At 43.4% G+C, this 24,195-nt stretch overlaps 1 protein-coding gene across 1 annotated transcript; it reads left to right on the forward strand.

The window, feature by feature from the left end:
* Positions 1-15,070: 15,070 nt before the first annotated feature.
* On the forward strand, positions 15,071-21,077 carry SLC46A2 (solute carrier family 46 member 2). Its single transcript, XM_062513753.1, has 4 exons — positions 15,071-16,145; positions 17,695-17,778; positions 19,400-19,556; positions 21,020-21,077. Exons 1-4 carry the CDS (start codon positions 15,086-15,088, stop codon positions 21,075-21,077), a joined length of 1,359 nt encoding a protein of 452 aa, XP_062369737.1. The 5' UTR covers positions 15,071-15,085.
* Positions 21,078-24,195: the final 3,118 nt, after the last annotated feature.

Raw genomic sequence — 24,195 nt, forward strand, 5'->3', positions numbered from 1 at the left:
TTCTTCCCTCCATCTCCCCTCTGAAATAATGCAATGGAGAGGGTGCAGGGGGTGGGAGCCCTTGGGGGTGGGCACAAGAGGGTGATTGTGCCCATGGACCAGATAGGCTGCAGGCATGTGGCAGGAAGTCATTCGTGGAGGAGTCTGCAGCCAGGGCTCACACTTGTGTTCCTCGCTGACTGAATTGCCAGCCCCGCTTGCCCCCAGGACCACAGTCCACCCAGCAGCTCCTGTCAGAACCTCCTGCAGTTCCTTCACCTCCCACAGCCACTGCACAAAGACCATCGGCGTTAATTCGGCGTACTCTTATCCAGCCACAAAACACAAAGATACTGCCCTCTGTTCTATTTCTTTGAGGAGACTGAAGGGTTGGGATTGAGATTGGGTTGGTTGGGTTTTTTTTTTTTTGGGGGGGTGGTGGGGGCTGGGTTCTGCTCCCCTTTCTAGTAATTTATCTGTTTTAAAGAAGAAAAACCCAACAAACAGGGAGGCAGTTACTGCAAATGTACAATCCAGCAAACTCAAACAGTCCTTGTGTTGCAAACACAAGCCATCACAATTTAGGAGTGGAATAGATGGGGATGAGAGCTAAGCCAAATGGATTACCTTAGCTTTAGGATCCTATATGCTTGCAATATCACCTGAACTCCAGGTTCTCAGAGCATATTTACGCAACAAAGTTTCTAAGTAGAAAATCTGTATTTAGTGGATGACAACTATTTTTTGATGGTGGGGTGGGAAAGAATGGCCTAAGTGTAAAATCTTTGAAGATGGATAATTTCAAGTGGAAAGGTAGTGGAAAAGGGATACAAATAAAGGACATTTAATTTTTAAATGAGGCAATAAATGAACTAAGCCAGACTCTGGCCTAGAAAGAGGTATGAAATAAAGAAGAAAGACAGTTATGTCTTCAATTATATTTATACAATTTAAAAAGCCTTTGAAGTAGAGTGCTTTGTGGAAGTCTTCACGTTTCCAGGCAACAAAAAAGCTAAAGGGCATAATGAGTTGAAAGGAATGAGCAAGGAAGAGCAGACAAGGGAAGAAAATATTATTTTAGCCGTTCAGCCAGTGTTTTCAGTGCTACAAGCAAACCATAGAGCCTTTAGTTATTGCTTAGGCTTGGGATCAGCAGTGAAGGATTAGTGTGAATGTGTGTGTGTGGCTGTGTGGGTGTGTGGGTGAGTGCATGAGGCTGTCATACCATAAAGGGTATGGCAGTGTGTGTACTGATTATTTTCTCCACAGCTGTTTACCAGCTATAGGGGTGAGTGCTGTTTTGTTTTATTTTTTTCCGAAAGGGGATATAAAAATAAGGCACTGAGTTAATGCAGTATTTGTGATATTAAAATTTGACCCAACATGTTATTTGCATGAGTCACAATTGCAAAGTATTGACCAGTTTGGTAAGCTGACAATTAAGAAAAGAAATGTGGTATTTATTCTTGTGCTTTGTATTTGTATGTAGTATAGAGGCTGTGGGTTTACTCTTTCTTATCACCAAGCAATACAGTAGGAGTATTTTACATCTGGGAACCATAATTTCTGGACTAGAAACCAAAAAGTTTGGGAGGTGATGGAAAAAAAATCATGAAACCTTTTTTCTCTGAAAAATATTCTTTCTTTTTTTATAATCAATTATTATTTCAACATCTTTTTAAAAAATCATCAGCCAGAATACTGTGTCCTCCCTAAGCCTTTCCTTGGTTTCACGACCTGCTGTGCTGTTTTACCATGAAACAGTGAGCTCATTTAAATGACTAGCGATACTGTGAACATACTCTGGTGCTTTTCTTAAACAAACACAGAGCTTGCAACCAAATTATTCATCACCACCACCCTTCAGTTTCTCCAGCATGTGATTTCTGTCCATGGACACTTAGAATTTTGAGGCTTGCTTTCAGGGAACTGTTGTTAGTACATTTATATCTACCCATTGACTCAGTTCTTTGCACTTTCTTCATAAGTGCTACTGAACTGAAGAAAACCTGCTGAACCAAGAGCTCACTGTGATGAGGGCAGTGAGCTCATCTCAAGGAGAGGCACCATGGGGAAGCTCCATGCCTGTGAAGGAATTACAGGAGCTACCTATCTAATGAAGTGGACCTGTTTTTCAGGCATGGCAATCAAGGATGAATCAAGGGGTGATTCATGTCTCAAGGAGGGTTGTTACCATACAGCTGCAGGAAAAGCACCAGTGCAACACTAGTGAGAGACCATATGTCACATAGCTGCAGATGTGAGCTCCACACACCTGTGTCAAGAAGATTGCTGCCTTTTGGGTAGTGCTTAAGAGAGGCTAGGTAAAAGGAGTTTTCTGAGAACAGGAGATGGCCTCTCTGGCATGGTGGTCTTGCATTAAATGGCACTCATCAGAGTGTCGCCCTGTATTTGCCCCTGAAAGCTGGGTGAGCCCTGGACTGCCTTCCCAGGAGCTTGCATTTTTATTTTCTTTAGTCTGTAGGCCTATTCTTCCCTCCAGCATCCTCACTGGAAGCTAGTGACGATAATCACCCATCATTAAGACTTTTTTCCATGCTTTGTTCTCTGTGACAGAAGCATTTGCTTTCAGCCCCTGCAAAAGTATTTCAGTCCAGGACAGACAGCCTTTTTACCCAGCAGTTTTTCTCTTCCAGAAATTATGGACACTTATAGTCAGCAGCACATTCAGTGCTGTGGTTAACAAGAGTGAGATGCAGTTTACTTGCCTCTGTTATTTCATTTGCATGCTACCAAGCTTAGGTGTTTATAAGTATACGGCAGTAATACATATCTATCTATATATGACTATATCAAATGCAACAAAAGAGCACTATTGCAGAGTTAACTTTGTCTCCACAAAAGAAATGCTCAGATCCTTTCCCGTGGCAAAGACTGGTTTTAATGAAACTGTGTACTGAGAAATAGTTAAGCATTAGCATTTGTGATTATAATCGGTTTGGGGTTACAGTGCAGGTTTTCTGAAAAATTTGTTTTTAAGGCTGCCGATTTGGGCTTCATCTTGCTCTGTACTGACATTTCTGAAGGAAAATAGAGTAGTATTGACATGTTTGGCAACCAAAAGGCAGCATCTTGGTTATGACTTATCAACCAGTTTCAAAAATACCTGGCTTTCTGTATGTTAACCACTTAAATGTTATCCTGCTTCTGTTTTATAGTGACTGTGAGGCCTACAATGCAAGTATATAATTATTTTCTCATTAAAATAGAAACCTGTGTTGTGTTTCTATAAAACTGCCTGTTTCTTCATATTATTGCAGAAAGATGTGCCCCTGAAAGCTGCACGTGGCTGGAAGAGAGTGGCCTGTGTCCCACCTCCCATGGCAGTCAGTCTGTCTCTTCCCGAGGTTCCTGACTTGGTGTCTCTCACTTTGTCTAGAGGTGGGAGAGAGCTCTCTCCACTTGGTGGTGCCAGTTGCAGGAACAAGAGCATCCCTGCACATTTCTTTTCCACTCTCGTGCTTGTGGAAGTTTGCAGAGGCCAAATCTGCTTTATAATGAATCTCATGACCTTTCTTTCCTTGCTTCCTGCAGGAGCCCCAGGGTCCTGCATGGCAGAGCACACCCTTTCAGCCAGTTGTCCATTTGTCACAGGCCTGGCTGCAGCAACCAGCTGCTTGCCCATTGCCCCTCACTCCCCCTTCATAGCCATCTGGACCAGGGGAGATCCTATCCCTCACCCCTGTGAAGAAGCTGCTGCCAGCTTTTCCCTTTGGGAAAAGAGTTGGGAGGTGCCAGAGCACCAGGTGCACCTCAGAAGGAGCCACTGGGACTTGTTGGGATCTTGCCAGGTTCATACCAGCCTCTGCCCCTCCCTGTGCTGGGAATAATCAGGTATTTAATTATAACCCTCTGTGGGAAGCAGCAGAGGACACTGGTGATTTTGGTGGGAGTTGGCTAGGGACAAGTGCTGCCTCCAGTCCATGTTCTCCATAACATCAGCCCTCCTGTCCTTGTGCAAATAGTATCGGAAATGCCTATGGAGAAAATCAGTTATGGATTTACTTTTCAGTTAGCAAATCGAAGTCAAGAAATGGGCTAGAGAACAAGCTTCTTTAAATGAAAATTTATCCATCGATTCCAGTCCCTCTGTCTTCAAGGAAAGTGTTGCTGCCTTCTCAACACAGGAGAGGCTTTCTGTCTTCATCTGCCTTGCCTTGCTCTGTGCCAAGAAGGATAGTGTATTGGACTCAGTGGCACACAGTGGGAAAAGGAACTCCTAAGGCATCTTCTTTGGATATTACATCAATTAAAAGTGAAAACTGGACTTTTGCAAGGGTGCATTCAGACATTGTAAAAGTAATTCAGTGACACCAGTAGGTGGCAGCGGGTCAGGAATTTTGCAGTTGGTTCTGCTGTTACCAGCTGTTGTTTCATGTTTCGTAAGACACTCGGGCTATTTGAAGTCCTTGTCACCCCATTGCATAGCTGAAATGGCATGTACCAAACTTCAGTGTAGGTAAGGACTATAGAAGAGCATTTTATCAAAAATTTCATAGCCCCATAGAAGGTAAAGATAGTTCACCTCATTTAGTTTCAGGTGGCTTTAAGAGGGCCCAGCACAATGGGAAAGCAAATGGAGAGGCAAAGGATCTCCTCTGCAGTGACAGGTTTGATGAAAAACTGCTTTAAAAGGAGGGAGAGTATTCAATGCAGTGTTTTCAGTTATGAATGGACATAGGAGATTAAAAAACCTTACAAACAGGGATGGTCAGTGTAAAGAAACCAAGTCAGAGCTCCACAAAGCTGTAACAGGGTGGAGGGACAGGGCTAGGTAGGACCAGGAATACAAATATAAGCATGAACTTTAGCACTAAAGACTTCTAGTTATTTATAAGACTTACATACATATATACATACATATATATATATACTTATATATAAGACTTCTAGCACTTCTAGTTGCTGATTTGAATGAGGGGAGCAGTGCAGGAAGCCACTAGCAGTCTACATCCAGATCTCCACTGCTTCCCAAGAAAAAGGCTGAAAGCATTCCAGTGTTTCACATGCCTCAAGGCTATGAGTGCCAAGGGCTATCCTCTCACTTCAGCAGTAGCATTGGGGGAAAACAAACAAAATGCTAAACAACAAACAACAACCTAAGCAGCAGCAGAAAAACAACCAGAATACCATCTAGACCTCATGGTCTGCTGCTAGCTCTGGCTGAGCACTGATCAACTGGCATTGTAACCCACTGCTTTATCAGTGGGGCCTTTTGGAAGAGAGCTTTTGCAGCAAGCACTAAACATGGCAAGCAGTGTAAGAGCTCCTGCTCCATTCCAGACATGTGCTAGCTCTGCAGTGAATTGAGAATGGTATGCCACCAGGAGCTGGAAATTATTCAGGTCTTGTTCCAATCCAGAGTGTGGGAGCAGTGGCAAGAAAAATCGATGAAGGAAGAAAAATGCGCAAAGCTACCCTGTCCCATTCTCTGTCACTGCAAACGGCATGGGGGGCATTGCATGGCGGGGATTTGTGTGGCAGCAGTGACATCTGCAGGGGGGATTGCACTGACCCTGGTGAGAGCTTCATTTCCAAGGACTGCCCCTGGAAGCCAGATCCTGGGGACAGGCAGTAGTACATGGGAGAGGAGGGATGTGGTGACTGATGCCCCAGTCCCAGGGCCCATTCGGTGCCAGGCTCACTGCAACAGCAGCCCTGCCACTAACGCAGGAAGCCCTCCTGCAGCCAGTAGAGGATCAGGAAGAGAGCCATGGTATATCTCACAAGCCTCCCATGGGAAGACAGTTGGGATGGGAACCCAGAAAAAGCTGCTGTTCTCAGCATGCATACTCGGTGGTCTGGTCATGCCCCTTCCTACAGGAGCTCCTGGAGCACACCAGACCTGCCAGGAAGCCACTGCTGGGAGCAAATGCAGGCTCTGTGTTGCCTTGGCAGGTAGCTTGGTGTAGGTCCGTGGCTGGACACAGAGAACACTTGGCAAGGGCCCTTACTGCACTGAACTCTTGTGGGACTATTGCTGGCCATGAAGGTGGATGCAGAGAGCAGGGGGCAGGAGCAGGAGGCTGGAATCTGTTCCACAAAATGGGGAGGATTTCATACTGAGCTGCAGGAGACAGACCAGGAAAATGCTATCCCCACTGGGGAGTCACTGTGACTCAGAGTGAGCCAGGATGCTTATGTACAAATGGCCCCCACAAGTACTTCTTCCTCTTGTAGTACCTGAGAAATATGAACTCTCTTGGCCTTATATTAAAATGAACATGTTCTCAAGCTGCAACTGAAACACAAGAAACCAGGAAAATATTAGCAAAACCACATAGATAATGATACAACTTTGGTGAAACAGTTCTCCACAGGACTCACATAAGGCTTCCAAAGTGTTGCAGGCAGCAATGTTGCAGTGTTCTAAAGTAGTGCAGTTTTTAGAAAGGGGGAAAGAGGTCTTTGTGAACCATTATCTCCATGGAGAAAGGTGGAGTTTCCAGATATACCATGGGAGTTGACTTGCTGGACAGCTTTGTAACCCCCACACCTTGTGGAGGTGGCAGAAAGAATTCAGCCCTATTTAATTGGAGTGAAAGAAGGAAGATGCTAAAGTAGGGCACTTGCTCACTCTCTCTGTTTGCTAGGAGCATGGTTTTAGGGTATAGCATCAGCCCAAGGTGGATCCAGATTTTCACAGTATTACCCTTCCCTGCTCCTTGCCATCTCCTTGCCTTCTGCTGTTCCCTTCTGGTTTCCACATGATGCTATTGACACCCAAAACATGGCTGATTTTGGGCACCAAGACTAGATGGCTTCTATGGGCACAGATGTGTTCCTGCCTACTCTGATCACCACTGCAAGGCCCCATCAGCATCCTGACAGACTCCCTCCCAGGCTGGTTTCCTCTCCTCAGGTATTTCACTGGATTTACAGTTCTTTGCCAAATCATCCCATTATCTATTCCATGGAAGATGGATAAACTGAGAACCATGAGATAAACCTTAAATGGCTGAATCCAAATGTACCAAAGTACTTAGATACCTATATACCTGTAAGGGCCTTGCTCTTTGAGGTCTACACAGCACTATACTCAGCTGGAAACTCATGGGCTGAGCTTGTGCTAGTGGGTAAAAAATGATGTGGGTATACTAGTGGGACTGACTGGAAAGGGTGTTGGGGGAGAGCCATGCAAAACAAAAATGTTCTCTTGGTTGCAGGTTACTCATGCCAAAAGGGCATGATTTCTGCTGTTCTTTAATGCTGTGTCTGAGAAAAACAACTGCTGAACAGAAGGCAGACTGAGCTTGTATGTGGTGCAGAGGGCAGTTTTCAAAGAAAAAGTTAACTTCAAGTTGTGGGACTTGATGTATAAAGAAAATGAGGATTAATAACGCAGGTCAGAACAGAGTGGTATAAACAATGGAAGACAGATAATAAATAGGACAAAATCTTGCTGATGGGAATTTTTCATGGAAGGAGCCATTTCAGAAGCCAGATGAAAGCATGATCAGGCAATGTTTCAGCAGGGGAGGAAAGTATACAGCAAAAAGCATATTTATCCAAGCTCTCCTGAAACCGCAAAAAATCTCTTGCCAGTTGCAGCAGAAGTCTCACCTGCTGCCAGGTCTGGACTGTGGTGGCACAGGACAAGATTTAGCTCAGCTGTCCTTCTTGGCCACTGTTTGCTGGGTCAGTCTTCAGCAGAAGGGAATCAGGAAATAGCTGAATTATATAATTGCTCATGAGTCTCGTAATGTATTGACATGAGGACTCAGAGTTTATAAATTTAAAGATATGTCAATATAGTCTGGTGTTTCCAAGGAATTTATGACAAAGATGCTCAAGGATCAGAAACAGCAACTCAGTACCCCAAAGGGCTCCATTTTCCCAATCTTGCATAATCCCTTGTTTCCTTCTTGTACAGAAATATTAAATCAGTGTAGTTTTAAAATGTCAGGAGCTCAATTTATTCTCCAGGCATCTTCCTGTTTTGCCCTAGGCTGCCCTGGTTATGTGTCCTTGCAGAGAGTGCCTTAAAGTTCATGGCCAGACATGACTTGCTGGATGCTAATAACACCCAGTGGCACTTTGGAGGCAACCTCCAATACAAAATCCCTGAAGGTGACAGCTACTTACCCTTGGAAAGTGGTGGTGTGGAAGTACATCACATGTGGCAGTGAGAGGCATGACCCCACATCACCTACAAAAGGTTCTGGCCCTGTGGCAACAAAGCAGCCTCATCTACAGCAGAGCAAGAACAGCACAGTCCTATGGAAGGAAGAGCGTGCACATGACATGACCCTCAGCTGTGTCCTGTTGGTCTTCAGCAAACAAGAGTGTCTCAGGTCCTGCAGTGACTGGTGTTCACAGTCTTCCAGGAGAATAGTATAGCTGGCAGTTCCCCTTTCAAGACCATCACTGGTTCTAGGCTGGTGATCAAGGTACAAAGCCATGCTGAAATGGGTAAAGGGGATGAGATGTCTTCCCATTGCCCACATGCAGTTAAGCAGGAGTTTTGAAACCACTGCCCAGAAATGCAGAGGTTGTTATGGGAAGAAGCAGTGCTGCTCTCAACTAGTATGGCCATTTCAGCATCTAACACAATGGGGCATAAACGGAAAGTTTTAGCTCAGCAAAGCCTTGACTACACCACAGTGCTGGAATGAAGCATTGAGGAAATAGCAAACACTAGTAGCAGCTGCTGTCTCGCCACACAGTTCAAAATTCACATTTATGTATATATGTGTATTTATATTTGTGCTTGTTAGACACTGAAGAAATGCAGCCTGTAAAAAAGTGAGGAGCAGCAATTTTTCTGGAAAGCTGCCTGGACTTCTTTGCTTCTCTAGTGCCCTTTAGCCAATACCCCTTTTCAACTCCAAAATTTCCTGCAGATACAGCAGGACTCTGCAAAGAAAGAAGAAGAGGTGCAGTATTTAAGTCCCTTAAAGATATTTTCCAATATCTTTTTATACATGTGCTGGAGCCCTAAGAACACACAAAGTCTACCAAGGCTGTTCATTCATTAGCTACCTGGGAGGATGCTAGCTAACATTTTCCCAATTAGTATGCACTGTCTGCATGAGCTTTCTCCAGAGTCTGGGGCTACATCCTGGAGCAGAGTTGTGGGCCTGGGGAAGTCTAGACACATCTTCCCTGTGTTTTGAGTAGAGGTGACACCTCTGCATGGGTTGCAGAGCCTTAACAGCCCTTCCTGTTTTCCAGGTGAGGCTTCTCCAGCACCAGGACTGCAACTTGCCCACCTGGGCACAATTCTGCTCTCTTGTCTGAAGATTACACCACTGGTGTCATTTTTCATTGGCGCCCTGAAAGCAGAATGGGTAGGGACATCTCCCCCATAGGCTCCCAGCCACCCTCATGGAGGATGCTGGTGCCTTTCCCTTGTATCTCAGGGACCTCTCCACCCTGCCAGCTCAAAACAAGCTGCGTAATTAGCCAGGTGTGGCTATGGCACATGTTATAAACAGGGTTTTTAAATAGCAGGGATTTAATAATCCCTATTATTTGCTGTGCCTTGTTGCACAGCTTGTCTGGAAATCCTCAGCTGGCATTGGAGTCTATTTGCAGAGAGACAGTGATAGGCACTGCCATACAGCTGTGTAGCCCAAAACCACCTGTGTGTGGGCTCTGCATTCACCACCACCTGTGCTGAGGGGCCTATGAGTGGCCCACAGAGGATGAGATGGTGCTCCGTAATCAAGACAAGCTTATTATTATTGTTTCTGAGCTGCTGAGGTTGAATAAACACACCCTACATGAAGAGTTGCTGTATGGAGAAAAAGCTAAGGCTTAGAAATGTCACAGGAGTGTGCCACATCATTTGCAGCTTTTGGGTTGTGTATGTCATTTCTTGGTTTTTGCTTTTTCTTTTTAACAAATGGCTGAATGTGTTTGATGGAATGTTCTGCATAAAACAGCGCAGAAAATTTAAAAATCTAAATTACTAAACTCAGGACCCAGCCCAGCAGAATAAAGAGAGAGAGGTTGTGAGGAGTGAGTTACCATCTGCCTGCTCTGAATGTCTGGAATATCACTGAAGACTTACTGCAGGTGATGGCTTCAGTGTTAACTTTACCTGCCTGAAAAACAGAGTTATCCAGGCAAGGAGCTAGCTTGAGATCTGTCAGGTGAAAATGAGAGGATTACCAGGCAAGGGTGTCTCCAGAAGATTTAAAGAAATATATGCCTTCCCTCCTCTCCAGAAAAAGCACTAAGCCCTGCACAAAGCAGAAATGCAGAGCCTGCATCTTTATGTATTTATGATAGCATTGATGGTCTCCACCCCTCAGCCAGGAAAACCGGGTGGATTCATCGCTTTTCTGTCCCCTATCCTGATGTCCTCTGCCAGCTACTCTTCTGACTTCTTGTAGAGTCTCAGGCTTATGGAGAGATATACATTTCCTCTAACTGTACCTGGCTACGGCTGAGTTATTTAGCCAAGGTCCTGTCAGTCTAGGAAAATCAGCACTCCTCTTTTCTTTTTGCTCACCTTTCTTCCCCTTACTTCTTAAGATAGCTGATTTACTATTTCTTTCTCCTCCTTTATTCTGCCATATTATTCCTTCCAGTATGCTCCATGTGTTATCTTCCTCTAATTCATGCTGACACCCACCCAGATCCTCTCTAAACTTATAAATCCCAAGTCAAACTTACATTTCTATAGAGCTTTTATTCACCCTTAATGTGGTTTTGTTTTGCAAACATTATTATTTAAATGTTTTTGTAGGCTTTTTAGAACTAATTCACCATTGCCAAAAAGTTTCCCAGACCAAAAGAAAAAACAAAAATATGAAGTAGACCAGCAAAATTATTTCAAAATAGCTTGGGAGAGAACTTAGGAAGGGGAGAGAAGTTAGTGGGTTTGAACCAAGTTTTTATACATTCATGACTGTAGTTCATTCAGCAGTGAAATTTTTTAATAATCATGTTTTTGATATAGCTATTTCATTTTTTCAGATTATCCACTACTATGCAAGATAGGATTGCTTAAACTGTAGTATTAGGACAGTTCATTTCATCTCTCCTCTCCTCTCCTCTCCTCTCCTCTCCTCTCCTCTCCTCTCCTCTCCTCTCCTCTCCTCTCCTCTCCTCTCCTCTCCTCTCCTCTCCTCTCCTCTCCTCTCCTCTCCTCTCCTCTCCTCTCCTCTCCTCTCCTCTCCTCTCCTCTCCTCTCCTCTCCTCTCCTCTCCTCTCCTCTCCTCTCCTCTCCTCTCCTCTCTTCTCCCCTCTCCCCTCTCCCCTCTCCCCTCTCCCCTCTCCAGAATTTTTGTAGCCTGCACACCACCCTGGAGCACGTAGAGCAGTGGGTGAGCCTTAAGGCATGGGGAAAAGGTGCCCGTGTGCTCCCACTGCCTGTAGCCTGCACTGCCTTCTACTCCCAGGAGAAGCAGAGGAGAGCCCATAGATCATCCCAATGTCTGATGGTGCTACAACTCCCAATTGCCAGACTGCTGGAATAGAGGTCTTGGTGTCTGGGGCACCTCCAGGTACACCTCTGAGGGCATAGTCCTGTATTTTGTTACAGTAATGGTGCACTTACCAGTGCTACACCACAGACACTGGCCCCAGCCCTCTGAGTTCCCAAACCTTGGTTTTGTTTCTCAGAGCCACAAAACAAGGCTGCTAGATGTTTTTTTTACATTGGTCAGGCATTAGCTTCCACCATCAGTGGCTCTGGATCCAACAAGACAACTGCCTTGGACTAGAATGCCACATCCCTGTGCCCCTGACTGTCCACACAGGGGGACATTCCCACTCCCCCTCCCTCTCCCCCATCCCTGTGAGCAGAACCACACACCTTGTGAGGACAGGGGCTATACAGAATTAGATGACAGCCACCGAGGAAGTTAGTCTCCCAAACCACAGAATGCTTTGGTCATTTATGATGAAGTATTTTCCAAAGGAAAAACAGCCATCACTAAAACAGATGCTCTTCCCCAGTGTTTTCAACCAACTCTCCCTCCCTCTGGGGCAGTAATGGGGCTGCAGCTCGATCCAGGATCAGGCACTTTAGAGCTCCTAGCCACGTTTCCCCACTTTACCGCTGCCACAGAGAGCCACATTGGAGAGGATGATCTGCACACATCAGGTAGGAGGAGGAGGAGGAGGAGGAGGAGGAGTTAGAGCTGATTTACCATCTTGGAGGCAAAATGCTTTGCCAGACAGGGATTATAAATCACAGATCCCATTAGCAGCTTAGGGGAGAAAGATGAAGAGGGCTTACTTGCCCACATTGGATTGCAGTCCTGCATGTCAAAAGGACTTTTCAGGCAAGGAATGCTGAAGACCAAGTTCCAGAATGCTGGTAGTTTCATAGCCCAGGTCCCCCAGCATACTGGAATCCTTATGGCAACTCTGTTCAGAAAGAAAAAGTGATGGAACTGCCATAAATGGTTTGAAAAAAGAAACAGCAATACTCCATAGGAATGTAAAACACCACCACAGAGAAACATACAACACCTCTGGTTTGGCCATGTTGAGAAACGTTGAAGAGCTGGTGAGACATAGGGTGACCCTGCCTCCAGACAAGACCACACTAGAGAGAAATGCCCTAAAACAGTGTGCCCCTTCTCCAGCAGGACACACCATTGTATTTTTGTTGTTAAGATAGTCTCTGAGTCTGTAGGTACATTTTTCTTAAATGTCAAGGGCCACTCTCTTAAGGCTCCACTATACTTACGCTGCATGAACATACTTTAAAGCAGATGCAAATGTCCCTATAAATATTAGTAATATAAAAACAGGGGCCTCTGAACAATTACTGGAAAAGAGTAATTTTGATGACTTTGTGGCATCAAATGAATATGGGATTTGTGAAAATTGTTTTGCAGTAGTAAATAATTTTTGAGTCTGAGCTAAACTCTAACTTTAGAATTTACTGTTTTGCAATTACTAACATGGAAATATATCCTTCCATGAGATAAAAACTAAAAACTACATTTAATGTGAATGAACACATAGAATATCCTGGAAATATAGATGTAATTCATGAGATCTCTAGTAACATTCAGCACAGTTCATTAGCTATCTAGGCCTGAACAGTGTTGGCTGAATAAGCCAAATAGTCTGTATATGCAACAAGGGGTGGAGGAAAAATATTCCTCACGTAGGAGTTCAGCAGATCTGCAGTGTCTTGAGCACAGTGACTGTAACATACCTCTGCACTCCAATTTGATTCCTTTGCACCAGATCCCATATCCCAAACTGAAGCTTGAATGGGACAAGTAATTTATCTGTCCCTGTAATTCTGGTGGGAGACACAATGCCCCCTGGGTGAAATAAAATGTGGCAATTACTTTGGTTGCATTTGTTGCTCAAACTGGTCATAGGCTGATCCTTTGGGGTTTTTAGTAGGGCTGTCTGGAATTTCCATCCTCTGGAAATACTTCAGGGTTTGCTGTAACAACCTGGCCCACTTCTCAATAAAAGCTGAAGAAACTAAACACCTTTTGCAGCTGATCTGGGGAAAAGAAAAAAGGCAACTGTTGGAACAACACACATAATTTAGAGCTGGCTGAGTCTTTTGGTCTAACAAAAACCAAAATTCTCTGATGAAGGTGGAATTTTCTAGAGCAAATCATTCTAGCAGACACTTCCCCACTCAGTTTCCCTGAACAGTTCAATTTCCCTTTTAGATCCTGTATCTTTCGTCCCATAAGCAAAATATAAGACAAAAATTCTTCCACAAACAAACAGAATGAAAAAAAGAAACTCTTGAGCCGTGGCATTGAGTAAATGTCACCTGAGTCAACAAAGACTCCAAGAGATAGAGGTTTTAACTTTGTTTTTTCCAATTCATCATTAATTTATTTTTTTAAAGTAATGACCATAAATCTTCCTAGAACAGATTGTTATTCTGCCTGTTATGATTCATTAAACCAGTTCAGAATGAGATCACTATCATTTTTGAGACTGCCAAATATTCTCCAAGTGCTTCCTGCTACTGTGACTGCAAGCATTGTCCTTGGAGCTGGCAGCCTGCTTGCACAATATCCTGGTCCAAGAGCTTCTTGTGCCACTGGCTAGCAGCACTGCCATGCCCCTGGGGCCCTGCTTGAGTGGGTCACTTTACCTGTCCCTCAGGCAGCAGGAAAATTGGAAGCTGACTTCAAGCTGCAAGGCTTTAGAGTCTGTGGAAATAAGCACCTGCAGAGATGCACAGCCATCTCCCTGAGGAGCTAGGGCTGGAAAACTTCTCCAGAGCTGGACTCTCACCCACCTCAGCATGCAGCTGAGCTGGCTGATGACAGGGACACAGCGGTCACCAATGCCTTTGGATAAATTGGGACTTCCCTTCTTTGCAAATTCCCACATTGTAAAGCCAAAGGATGCAGCAAGCAGAGTGACAGCCACAGGAGACAGGTTACCAAAAACAGACCTTTTCCCATTTAATTTATTTTTGGTGCAATTTCCTGATTGCATTATTGAAACAAGAATGACATAAGGGGCATGATGCAGTGACAGGGAAGACAGAAGTAGGTAAAAGCAAAAAAGACAATGACATATTTGTGTAGAAAAAAAAAGAAAAATGAGCTGGCAGTAAAGGGGAATTCACAAATTACTTGATAAAAAGGCGCATAGCCATTCCCTGCCCCCACAACTACTCTGAGAGCTCTCTGATACATGAAGGTTACCAAAGAGAGAGAAAAAAAAAAACACCCAAAAAGTCAACAAATAAAGAACAAAACACCGCCCCAAATTACAGCAATTACTTGATAGGGGCATTTTCACTTCCTGCTCTGTGAGAGAGTAATTCCCCAGGTCATCTGACCTCTGTTGAAACTACACCAGGAAGAGGAGCAGCAGCAGTCGACAACTGCAGGGCGTTCTCTGGCTGTACAAAAGCCACCCATGTGTGAGCCAGAGCTCAGAGCAGCGTGGGGATGTGCAGGTGTGTGTACACAGCAAGGTGAGCTGCGAGCATCCTGCCGGCCAGAGCATCTCTTGCACAACTCTCCGGTCCTGTACAGCCCGGCAGACCTTCTGCTTTTCCTTTCGCTGCTTATTTCCAACCATGTCTCCAGAGCAGAGCTTCTGAGGAGCCGTTTCCTCATGTGCTGTTTCCTCATGTGCTGTTGAAAGCAGCTCTCTCCAAGAAGAGGAGGTGGCTAGCAGCATGGTGGGAATAATGGCAATGAGGACATGGATTGAGCCAGTGGTCGCGGGTTCCCAAGTGGCCAGTGCCTTCTATGACACAGCACTGCTTCTGGTAGTGAAGAACTACTACAACCAGACCAACAGCACTGCTCCTTCCCATGTCCTGGAAGATGCTCAGCAGAAGGCTATATCTAATTTTTATATCATCTACAACCTAGTTCTGGGCCTGAGCCCGCTGGTGTCAGCCTATGGCTTGTCCAAGCTGGGGGACAGGATACATCGGAAGATCCCCATCTGCTTCCCTCTTCTTGGTTATTTGGGTTCCAAAACTCTCCTGCTTCTCCTGATTCTGCTCGGCTGGCCAGTGGAGGTGATGTACGGGGCTGCTGCCTTCAATGGGCTGACAGGAGGCTTCACCACACTTTGGGCAGGCATCATGGCTCTGGGATCCCTGGGGTCCTCGGAAAGTAAGAGATCTCTGCGGCTCATCATTATTGAACTGGTGTATGGCCTTGCTGGCTTCCTGGGAAGCATGGCATCTGGCTACCTCTTTGTTGGCTTCAGTGACCGCTATCAAGAAGGCACTGTGCTGGTGTGCTGCAGCATTGCTTGCTATGCCTTCTGTCTCCTCTACAGCATTTTTGTCCTCACAGTCCCCAAGCCAGCAGCTTCCTGCCCAGCCAAAGCCAAGAGTGCAGAGGAGGTTGGTGGTCAGCTACCAGAAGCAGCAGTACCAGGGAGTTCCCAACCTTCACATGGCAGCATCTCCACTCCTGTATCACCCTTGAAAGTCATCATCATCCTGCTGTTTGTGGCAGCAATCCTCTACGACCTTGCTGTGGTTGGTGCAATGAACATACTCCCACTATTCTTGCTCAGGGAACCTTTAAGTTGGAACGCTGTGGAGATTGGCCACAGCAATGCTGCTGGCTACGTGATCTTCATTACCAGTTTCCTAGGGGTACTTGTGTTCTCCAGGTACCTGAGAGATATTACCATGATCATGATAGGAGTAGCATCGTTCAGCGCTGGCATCCTCATCATGGCCTTCGTGCAGTGGACATTCCTGTTCTACATTGGTGAGTCGAATAGCCACTCACATGAGCAAATAGACACTGAGAAAGGGCTGCTTCACCATCACTGGAAGACCTTTCTAATTTGCTTCATGAGAAGTTTGCAAACAGGGAGTTAGGCAGATCATCATATGGCAATTTGCAAGAAAGCATTCTTATTATTCCTCCTTCCCCTCCTCTCCCTTAGTACCGTTAAGACTGAGCAATCTACAATATCCCAAGGAGGCATACACTCCTGCCAAGGATTAATTTAAGGCACATTGACTTGTAATTCTTCAGTAGGTCACAGACCAGATCTGAGCAGAACAATGTTGACATTCTAAGGGACTGGGAATTGTTGCTGACTCCCTGTACTAGCAGGACCACATCACTGCAGCAATAGAAAGTACTTGCTTCCTCTGAGATAAGGCTTAAGGCTACAACAGAAGCAAAATGGCTTCCTATTACATGAACATCTTAAAGATGTGATTTATTTTTGTCATATGAAGGCACTTACACCTGATGGGAAACTTAAGGAAACACTGGACCTGTAAAGTATCATAATAATGTAGTTTACAAATCCCACACTGTACTTAAATTACTAAGGGACAGATAACAATAGATGGGGCAATATCCCATAATAAAGGAAAGGCATAGGTTACTTTTGGGAGGTAACCTATGACAAAAAACAAAATCCAAGAATTGCATTTATTGTGGCAGAGTATCATCTATTGCATAGCTTTAAGGTTTTGCTTCTGAAAGTGAGGACACTGTAGATAAATGTCCTGAAGTGATTTTTCTTAGGATACCTACAGGGAATGGGAAATTGAAAATTAATCAAAGTTGTTCTAAAGGGGAAGACAACAGAATATTGTATTTGTGTACTAAGCCAAACACTGAGTGAAAATTTTAAGATATTTTGTTTGTTTAGCCAATCAAACTGGGGAATAAAAGATAAAATATTAAGTAAAAAAAAAAAGCTTGCTTACTAATTCAGCCCATCTTCATCCTGAAGACATGCTGCTATGCAGTGTGTAGGATGCTTACTCCCTGCATTGCAGAAACACCTTGGTACACTAGACATGGACCAAGTCTTCACTGAGGCTGGTTCTGCTGACAGGAAGGTAATTCCAGCTCCCTGTAAATTTTCACAGTTGAGACAGGCTAGAATACTGCAAGCCAGAAGCACCAAGATACAAGACAGATGTAGTGTTACAAAGGTACTGTTTCCACCAAGGCTGTGTAGCACAGGGAGCTCTCTCTGCATGATAAAACTTATGTCATCATCCTCACTATCTCAAAGGAGAGTGGGAATCCCATCTACACTGGGATGTCTGGCTAAGAACAAGAGACCATTTGGGTCTAGTTTGGGCAAAGAACCTCTGCTAATGGGACCAATAAGTGGCTTTTCTGCCTTGGATTAAGTGAGAACACACCTCTTCTTCACACTCAAGCAATGAGAAAAGGTGAAGCAAGGTGCCTGCCCAAGCCAAAGGCATGTAATCTTCAAAAGCGGTGGTTTGTTGGGTCAGAAAGAGCAGATACTGGTAATAACTCAAAATTCATTGCATTACAGCACGGGCAGTGATGCTGTTTGCCCTCATCCCCTTACCAACCATCAGGTCCATGTTGTCCAAGCATGTTGAAGGATCATCCTATGGTGAGTATTTTGGTTACCTTACCAAACAAAACCCCCTGAAAACCCTTTATTCAGCCTAGAGTACTTAGAGAAAGATAAGTCACTGCTGCAGTCTGTGCTTTCTGTAATGATACCAGCACAGACTATACCACAAACAGGAAGGGAGAAGCAGAGAAACTTGCTGGACAAGATTCTCATATCCAATCTTCTTGTCCTTGGTTGCATCATCATTTATCCACAGAATTTTCAGCACATACTTCAAAAGATTACAATCAATGCATAGTTCAAAAGTGGGGAAAATAGCTGAGGTGCTGCTCAAAAGCACAGTACTGCAGGGAGAACCAAGAAAAGCAGGACATTGAGTTGAAGCACTGTGGTATTCATATAATTTATATCTGGCTTCGCTTACTTCCAGTTTTGGGAAGGATGGATTATTTATTCTTTTTTTTTTTCCAGTTATGCTCTCTAAACATTTCTTTAGGTGTTTGGCAGTTTGTTCCTCTCAGGCCTGATTTAACTACAAAGAATAACTTTTGCATAAAAATTGACCCTTCTTGGAACAGCAGCTAGAATTCTTTTCCACTAAAATAGGAATTAAAAATCAGTGAAATGTATTTTACAGCAGCCTACATAGTGAGGCCTACCATCTTTACCCGAATGATCTAGATTTAGACACAAGATACAGGATTGACCATTCATTCAAAACAGCACCACAGGCCCACAGCTGCTCATACCTCCTCCAAACATGTTTCCTCTGCATCCTTCACATCCTTTTCCTTTCTGCCAAGTGAACATGACACTGCTCTGTCACCAGTTCGTTCCTACTGCCTGTGCTCCCTCAACATACAGCGTAGCAAAATCATCTACCTGCCACAAACAGCAGAGCTGACACCCCAAATCAATCAAATGAATCAGACCTTTTTAACCTCCACCTCGAGCCATACAGCTTGCATATGACAATGGCGCCATCCAGACCTTGAGTAGCACCCTGCAGCAGAGCAGCACTTGCCTTCTGGTTGCAGTGTCATCTCCTTAGCTGGTGGATGCTGGTGATGAGTGGCTGCAGAAAGCTACCAGGACAGCAAGCTCAGCACACTTGTCCCCAAGTCTGCAAGTCCCAGCAGGGCTGGTAACTTCTTTTCACCCATTTAACATGACAGAAACCCTTCAATAAAATTGGATTCAACTAGAATTCAGTTTCTGCCTTTCTTCCACATGATATTTCACACACACATCTCCATTTCGGGCATTTTTGTAATTTCAGCCCTGTGAACCATTTTCCTGGCCTAGGCCAGAAGCAGACCCTGACTAAAATTTCTCCTGTCCTGAAGATGTCAGCTCTAGACTATTTTTCTACCACTAGGAAAAGAAGCACTTATTAACTAGTTTAGTGCTGCTTTTACAAGCAGCTACCTTTATATGAAGACTGTTTAGGCATACAGTTTTCCAGTTGAGTCTTTTGTTTGATGCCTAAAAGGAAAAATAATTTAATTGTGGTCAAAAACAGAAGCAGATGCAAGCTTATGCCATCTGGTGTTATTGGAGCAATACCTACCTACATAATTGTGATCCTGGATTTGTCAGGGAGGCACCACGGCTGGTTTGTTAATCTCCAGTAACAAACTATGTTCTTGTCTTACAGGTAAGGTGTTTGTCCTGCTGCAGCTGTCTTTAGTCACCACGGGAGTAGTGACATCTACAGTCTACAACAAGATCTATCAAAACACACTGGACTGGTACAGCGGCTTCTGCTTCATTTTGTCTTTTCTAGTTGGCTGCCTGAGTCTCCTCCCTTTAAGGTAAGATATAGGCAAGATTTTGTTCAAAAGGACATGTATTTTCTCTGTTCTTCCTGATTCTCGGTATAAGGCATATAATACAGATAGGAAAGAATTTTACAAAGAAAACAACACCCTCCCAACAACAGAATTTTAAACAATAAAAATGCGAAAACCAAAGGAACTTGCAGAAATGAGTTGACAAATACAAAGGAGATTCAAAGAATGAAAGTTACAATGTCTAGCAATTTTTTTAAATTTTATTTTTGTTCAATATAACATGAATTGCTGTAGGAAGAGTATTTGGCAGTTTAACAGCTAATAGTCCCAGGGAACAAAGCATTCACACAAATGTAAGTGTTTGATACAGTGAAAATACCAGTAATGAGAAAGAAGGAATAATCCTACATAAAGTAAAGCGTTTTTTAAGAAATCCATTCTATGTTACTTACCCATTGTGACGAAAAAGAATAATATGAGTCTCCCTCAAATGTTTCAAAGTGAAACCATTACCAAGTGAAGGATAAAGTTACTTTTCTGGTCCACTGAATTTGCCCAACTGTACCACCATGGAGTGACTGAGAGGTATAATTTAAGGAACAACTTTTAAGCATAAAACCAGCTTAATTTTAAGAGAGAAAGCTAAAACAACCCCTCCATCTACTTTTACAGATTTTTTGAAAGCTCTCCCTCCAAATCTCACTTTGTCCCTTAGGGCCTCCCCAAGACTCTAGCATGTTGCATTATGAGAAACAGCATGATTTTTTCTGTGTGAAGTGAGCTGTGAAAATGTCCGTTTTTAATCCATGTAACAACAATATTTTTATTCATATATAACAGACATACTAGGCTAACGGATAGGCTAATGCTTGATTCCAGGCAAAATTCTTGCCTCGCTCTGCTGTAGTTTAAATAAAATATAGTAGTACAAAGTCAAAAAGAACTATGTATACTGACTTCAGCAGCACCACTAAGAGATGAAGAAAAAGCAACACTATGGAAAGCTCCTCTATCAACTCCTCTGTTTTATCCAGAGTTCCAAAGGCTTTCTGGGCTTGTGAATGCATTTGACAACCAGTGTCTTCATGACTACTAGTGTGGGGAAGGCTACTTCATATTAATCATTCCCCTGGCTCTGCTTTCCTCCTCAGATCTTCCAGACACAAAAGACTTGTTTTTGATGTGCAACCCTCTCTTTAAGAGGAGTCACTGCCAGCAACTCAAATGCTTTTCAATACAGATACCAAACAGAAGTAGTTATCAGTACAAACATGGGTTATTAAAACGAAGGATGACAAATGGTGCCAATGTTATTGCTTGTACACAAGAGAGGCTGGCAGATCATTGAGAGGAATCCCATTAGCACTCAGCCAGCTCCAGACACCCCAGCAAAGTCTAAGACATAGATGCGGAAAGAGCAAGTTGCAGTTTGAAAAGGTGGTTTGCTAATTCTTTTTATCTGCATTTTTTATTGTTCTTTACAGCTTTGTGGCCATCAAACAACGGTCAACCACTGGCTCCCTTGAGATTCTGACTGAGTAATGGAGGCATTATCTGGTTGTTACCATTAGTCCCTACAGTTACCAATACAACAGGATACACAGCATTTGTACTTCCACTTCACAGCATGTCACAACCTCTCAACCACTAAGCTCACCTAGCAAGATATGTTTGCCTTATTTCTGCAGCATGCACCCCATCTTGCAGAGTATGTGCATTGGCTATTGCACACCAGCAGTCCTCAGAGCATTCTGCTTTTTGCTAGGCTGGTTAACAATACCAAAGAGGGACAAGAATATAGGCTAGAAACAAAAAAGGCATTTCTATACACATCACTCAGAGTAGAAGCGGAAAGCAGATGACTGGTTTTCCATTAGTTCCTCCTCGTCTGTTCATTCAGAAATCTCATGGCAGTTCTGTCTTTGGTTGATTAGATGGGACTGCAAGCCACATGCCATGTGCACAGAGCTACCAGCAGGACACACTGGCTCTCCACCTCCTACAGATGTTAACAGCCCAGCCAATTAATGTTACATACAAGACCATTAAATAGAGAAATGCCACCATAAAAATATGTAAGATTAACAGAATTTTAGTAATCCCTACAATAAAACACCCCTGAATAGATGTTCACGACCCTGATTTCTGGGAGATCGCCCCACTGTCCCTGGATAGTGCTTCAGTTGGATAGAGCTCATGCAAGGACTAAGACACAAGAGCTAATGCCTGGTGTTTCAGCTCATACTACCACGATGTGCTACTCTTGTAACAGGCTAAGAACAGGTAAGCGCAGCACACAGCTCCTACAGGATTTATGCAGGTGTAGGGAGACTGATACCATGTAATGGTCACCATGTTACCTCACCTTTAATCTGGGTTGGAAAGGAACCTCATACAATACATCAATGAGATGATGTCACATAAATCTAAGCATGTCAAAAGTCTGGCATGTCTCACAAGAATGTGTCTGCTTACATGCTAATTGAACTAAGAAGGATTAAGCAGCTTCCAAGGTCCTGGACTAAGTAAATGGAAGTTAAAAGCCCTTTAAATAACTGAAATAATCTGGAGGCAAATCAGGCAGCTTCAGTTCTAGCCAGAGGTATAGCAAGGAGAAGTTGGTTCATCATTACACAATCCCTTGCTCTGAGGAAGTTGCTGTCACCCTGTTGTCTCCCCTCTCCCCACCACCCAATCTCTCTTCAGCTCCTTCACTTTCAGTACCAGAAGGAGTGCAGCAACAGGTCAGATGATTTCTAGTTAGATCAACTGTGGAAGATTTTTAGGGGAAGGGTATTTCTGCAGTAAGATAGTGAGTTGCTTAGCAAAATAAGCACACATATAATTTCACCAGTGAAGACTGCAAAAAACCAAAACTTTATTCTAAGTAAAGGAGTCATCTTTTAATACATTTATTGGTCCATTCCATTAAATTAATTGAGGTAAACAAATGGTGCATTTAAAAAATGTACACACTAATAGAGAATTACAAACAGTTTTACCTCAAAGCATTTTTCTCCATCAATACTAACTCCATAGTAAACAATGCACAAAGTATATTTAAAGAGATATATGAAAGGGTATAGAAACATGCCAGCACCAGAAGGCAAGACAATATTTCCTAGCCTGTGAGTCTGAACAAGAGCATAGTTGCCAGATTTGACCATGTACAGGAAACAAAAGCCTCCTTCCCATTTTACAATGTTTACTAGCTAATTCACACAGAGACAAGTAATTTCACAGTTTTCATTTTGTATTTCAATGGTATGAACACTGACTCTAGTTCTAGTGAGTGGGCTTATAGAGTGAAAGCAGAAGAGTCTGGACAAGGAACCAGCACTGTTTTGGTCCCCATCACTGACACCTTCAACACAGTGTATGAAGCTCACAGCCAGACTGCCTTCACTTGCATGGCCCAACTCTCCAGACCTTAGGAAGCAACAGAGGGATGTAGGCACAGAGAAGCAAGAACAATGGTGCTTCTTTGTTTCTGTGTACTGTAGACAAAAGCCCTTCGGCTCTTATGCTCTTATTTTAAGACTGGCCCTCACTAACCTGTCTCCTTGTGCAGTGGGAATGCTGCACTGGCCACAACACTGAAGCTTTATCTGAAGGTATGGATACAAATCCAGCACCAGAGCAAAGGAAATGGTTTAGCCTCAAAGCATAGAATACCAAGACCTTCAAAGTAGTCTAGGACAGTGACTAGCCTTTAGTGTTTTAGCATGCCATTTAAATAAGTGATCTGCTTACACCTCTTTGGAAAGTTAATTATTTTCTGCAAATTTACTGTGCTTTAGGCACGCAACCTTAAAACTTGTCCAGTTCATTACTAAGTACTACTGCAAGTCAGATACTTCAGCAAGACTTTCAAGTGAATTAAGCACTGCCATTTTAGTTTGTAAATTGGTTCAACAGCACTCCCAAAAAGTTTTAAATGCCACATTCAGTCTGCCAGAAGGCAAGTTTATTCCTCTGATCCCCAGTTTTACTTCACATGAGGAAAAAAAAAATCCAAGTAGTAGCAACTTACCTGTCTTTAGGAAAAAAGTCCTAATTTTCCCTATGTATTGTTGAAGCAAAAGTTAATATACCCAAGGAAAGAATGTTCTACCTTCAGAATTTAAGATGACAGAACATCTAATGAATTAATTTAGTCTATACAGTTTTGTTAAGTGGTTATCAGGACAAGGATTTTCAACAGTCTGCAACAATAACCATAACAATATCCAGTTAAATTGTGGAAGTTTTAACAAAAGCATGGCTCCTGTTAAAATAATGAATAGTCTCTGCTGATGTGGGAAAGAATTCTTTTGTACCCTTGCATCTGGAGGACTGACACCTGAAGCAGTATGTGTCATGAACAGACTATGCAGAGCCACTGCTTCACAGCCGCTGCACAGTACCTCCACAGAACTCTGCCATTCATGCTTTGCTTCTATCAATTATTTCACTACTTTATCCTTAGCACAGTTTTAGTGCAGCAAAAATCCAAGCAGATTTCAGTGAAGAATCATACTTCATTCTTTAATACAACTCACACCAAAACTGTTTGCCCTTAGAGCTAAACATATTACCTTTTAATTTTTCAATGTATACCTGAAAAAGCCATGATGTTTTAACATCTATGATTATTGCAAGATTTAGAACCTGATAAAGG

This window comes from Cinclus cinclus, chromosome Z, assembly GCF_963662255.1.
Source record: "Cinclus cinclus chromosome Z, bCinCin1.1, whole genome shotgun sequence".
Classification (NCBI taxonomy): domain Eukaryota; kingdom Metazoa; phylum Chordata; class Aves; order Passeriformes; family Cinclidae; genus Cinclus; species Cinclus cinclus.

Bases quoted from the DNA above. Each gene is read 5' to 3' on its own strand.
- SLC46A2 (XM_062513753.1), top strand. From the start codon at position 15,086: ATGGTGGGAATAATGGCAATGAGGACATGGATTGAGCCAGTGGTCGCG. The intron at 17,779-19,399 runs GTGAGTATTTTG...CTTGTCTTACAG, and splicing joins TGTTGAAGGATCATCCTATG to GTAAGGTGTTTGTCCTGCTG. The intron at 19,557-21,019 runs GTAAGATATAGG...TGTTCTTTACAG, and splicing joins CTGAGTCTCCTCCCTTTAAG to CTTTGTGGCCATCAAACAAC.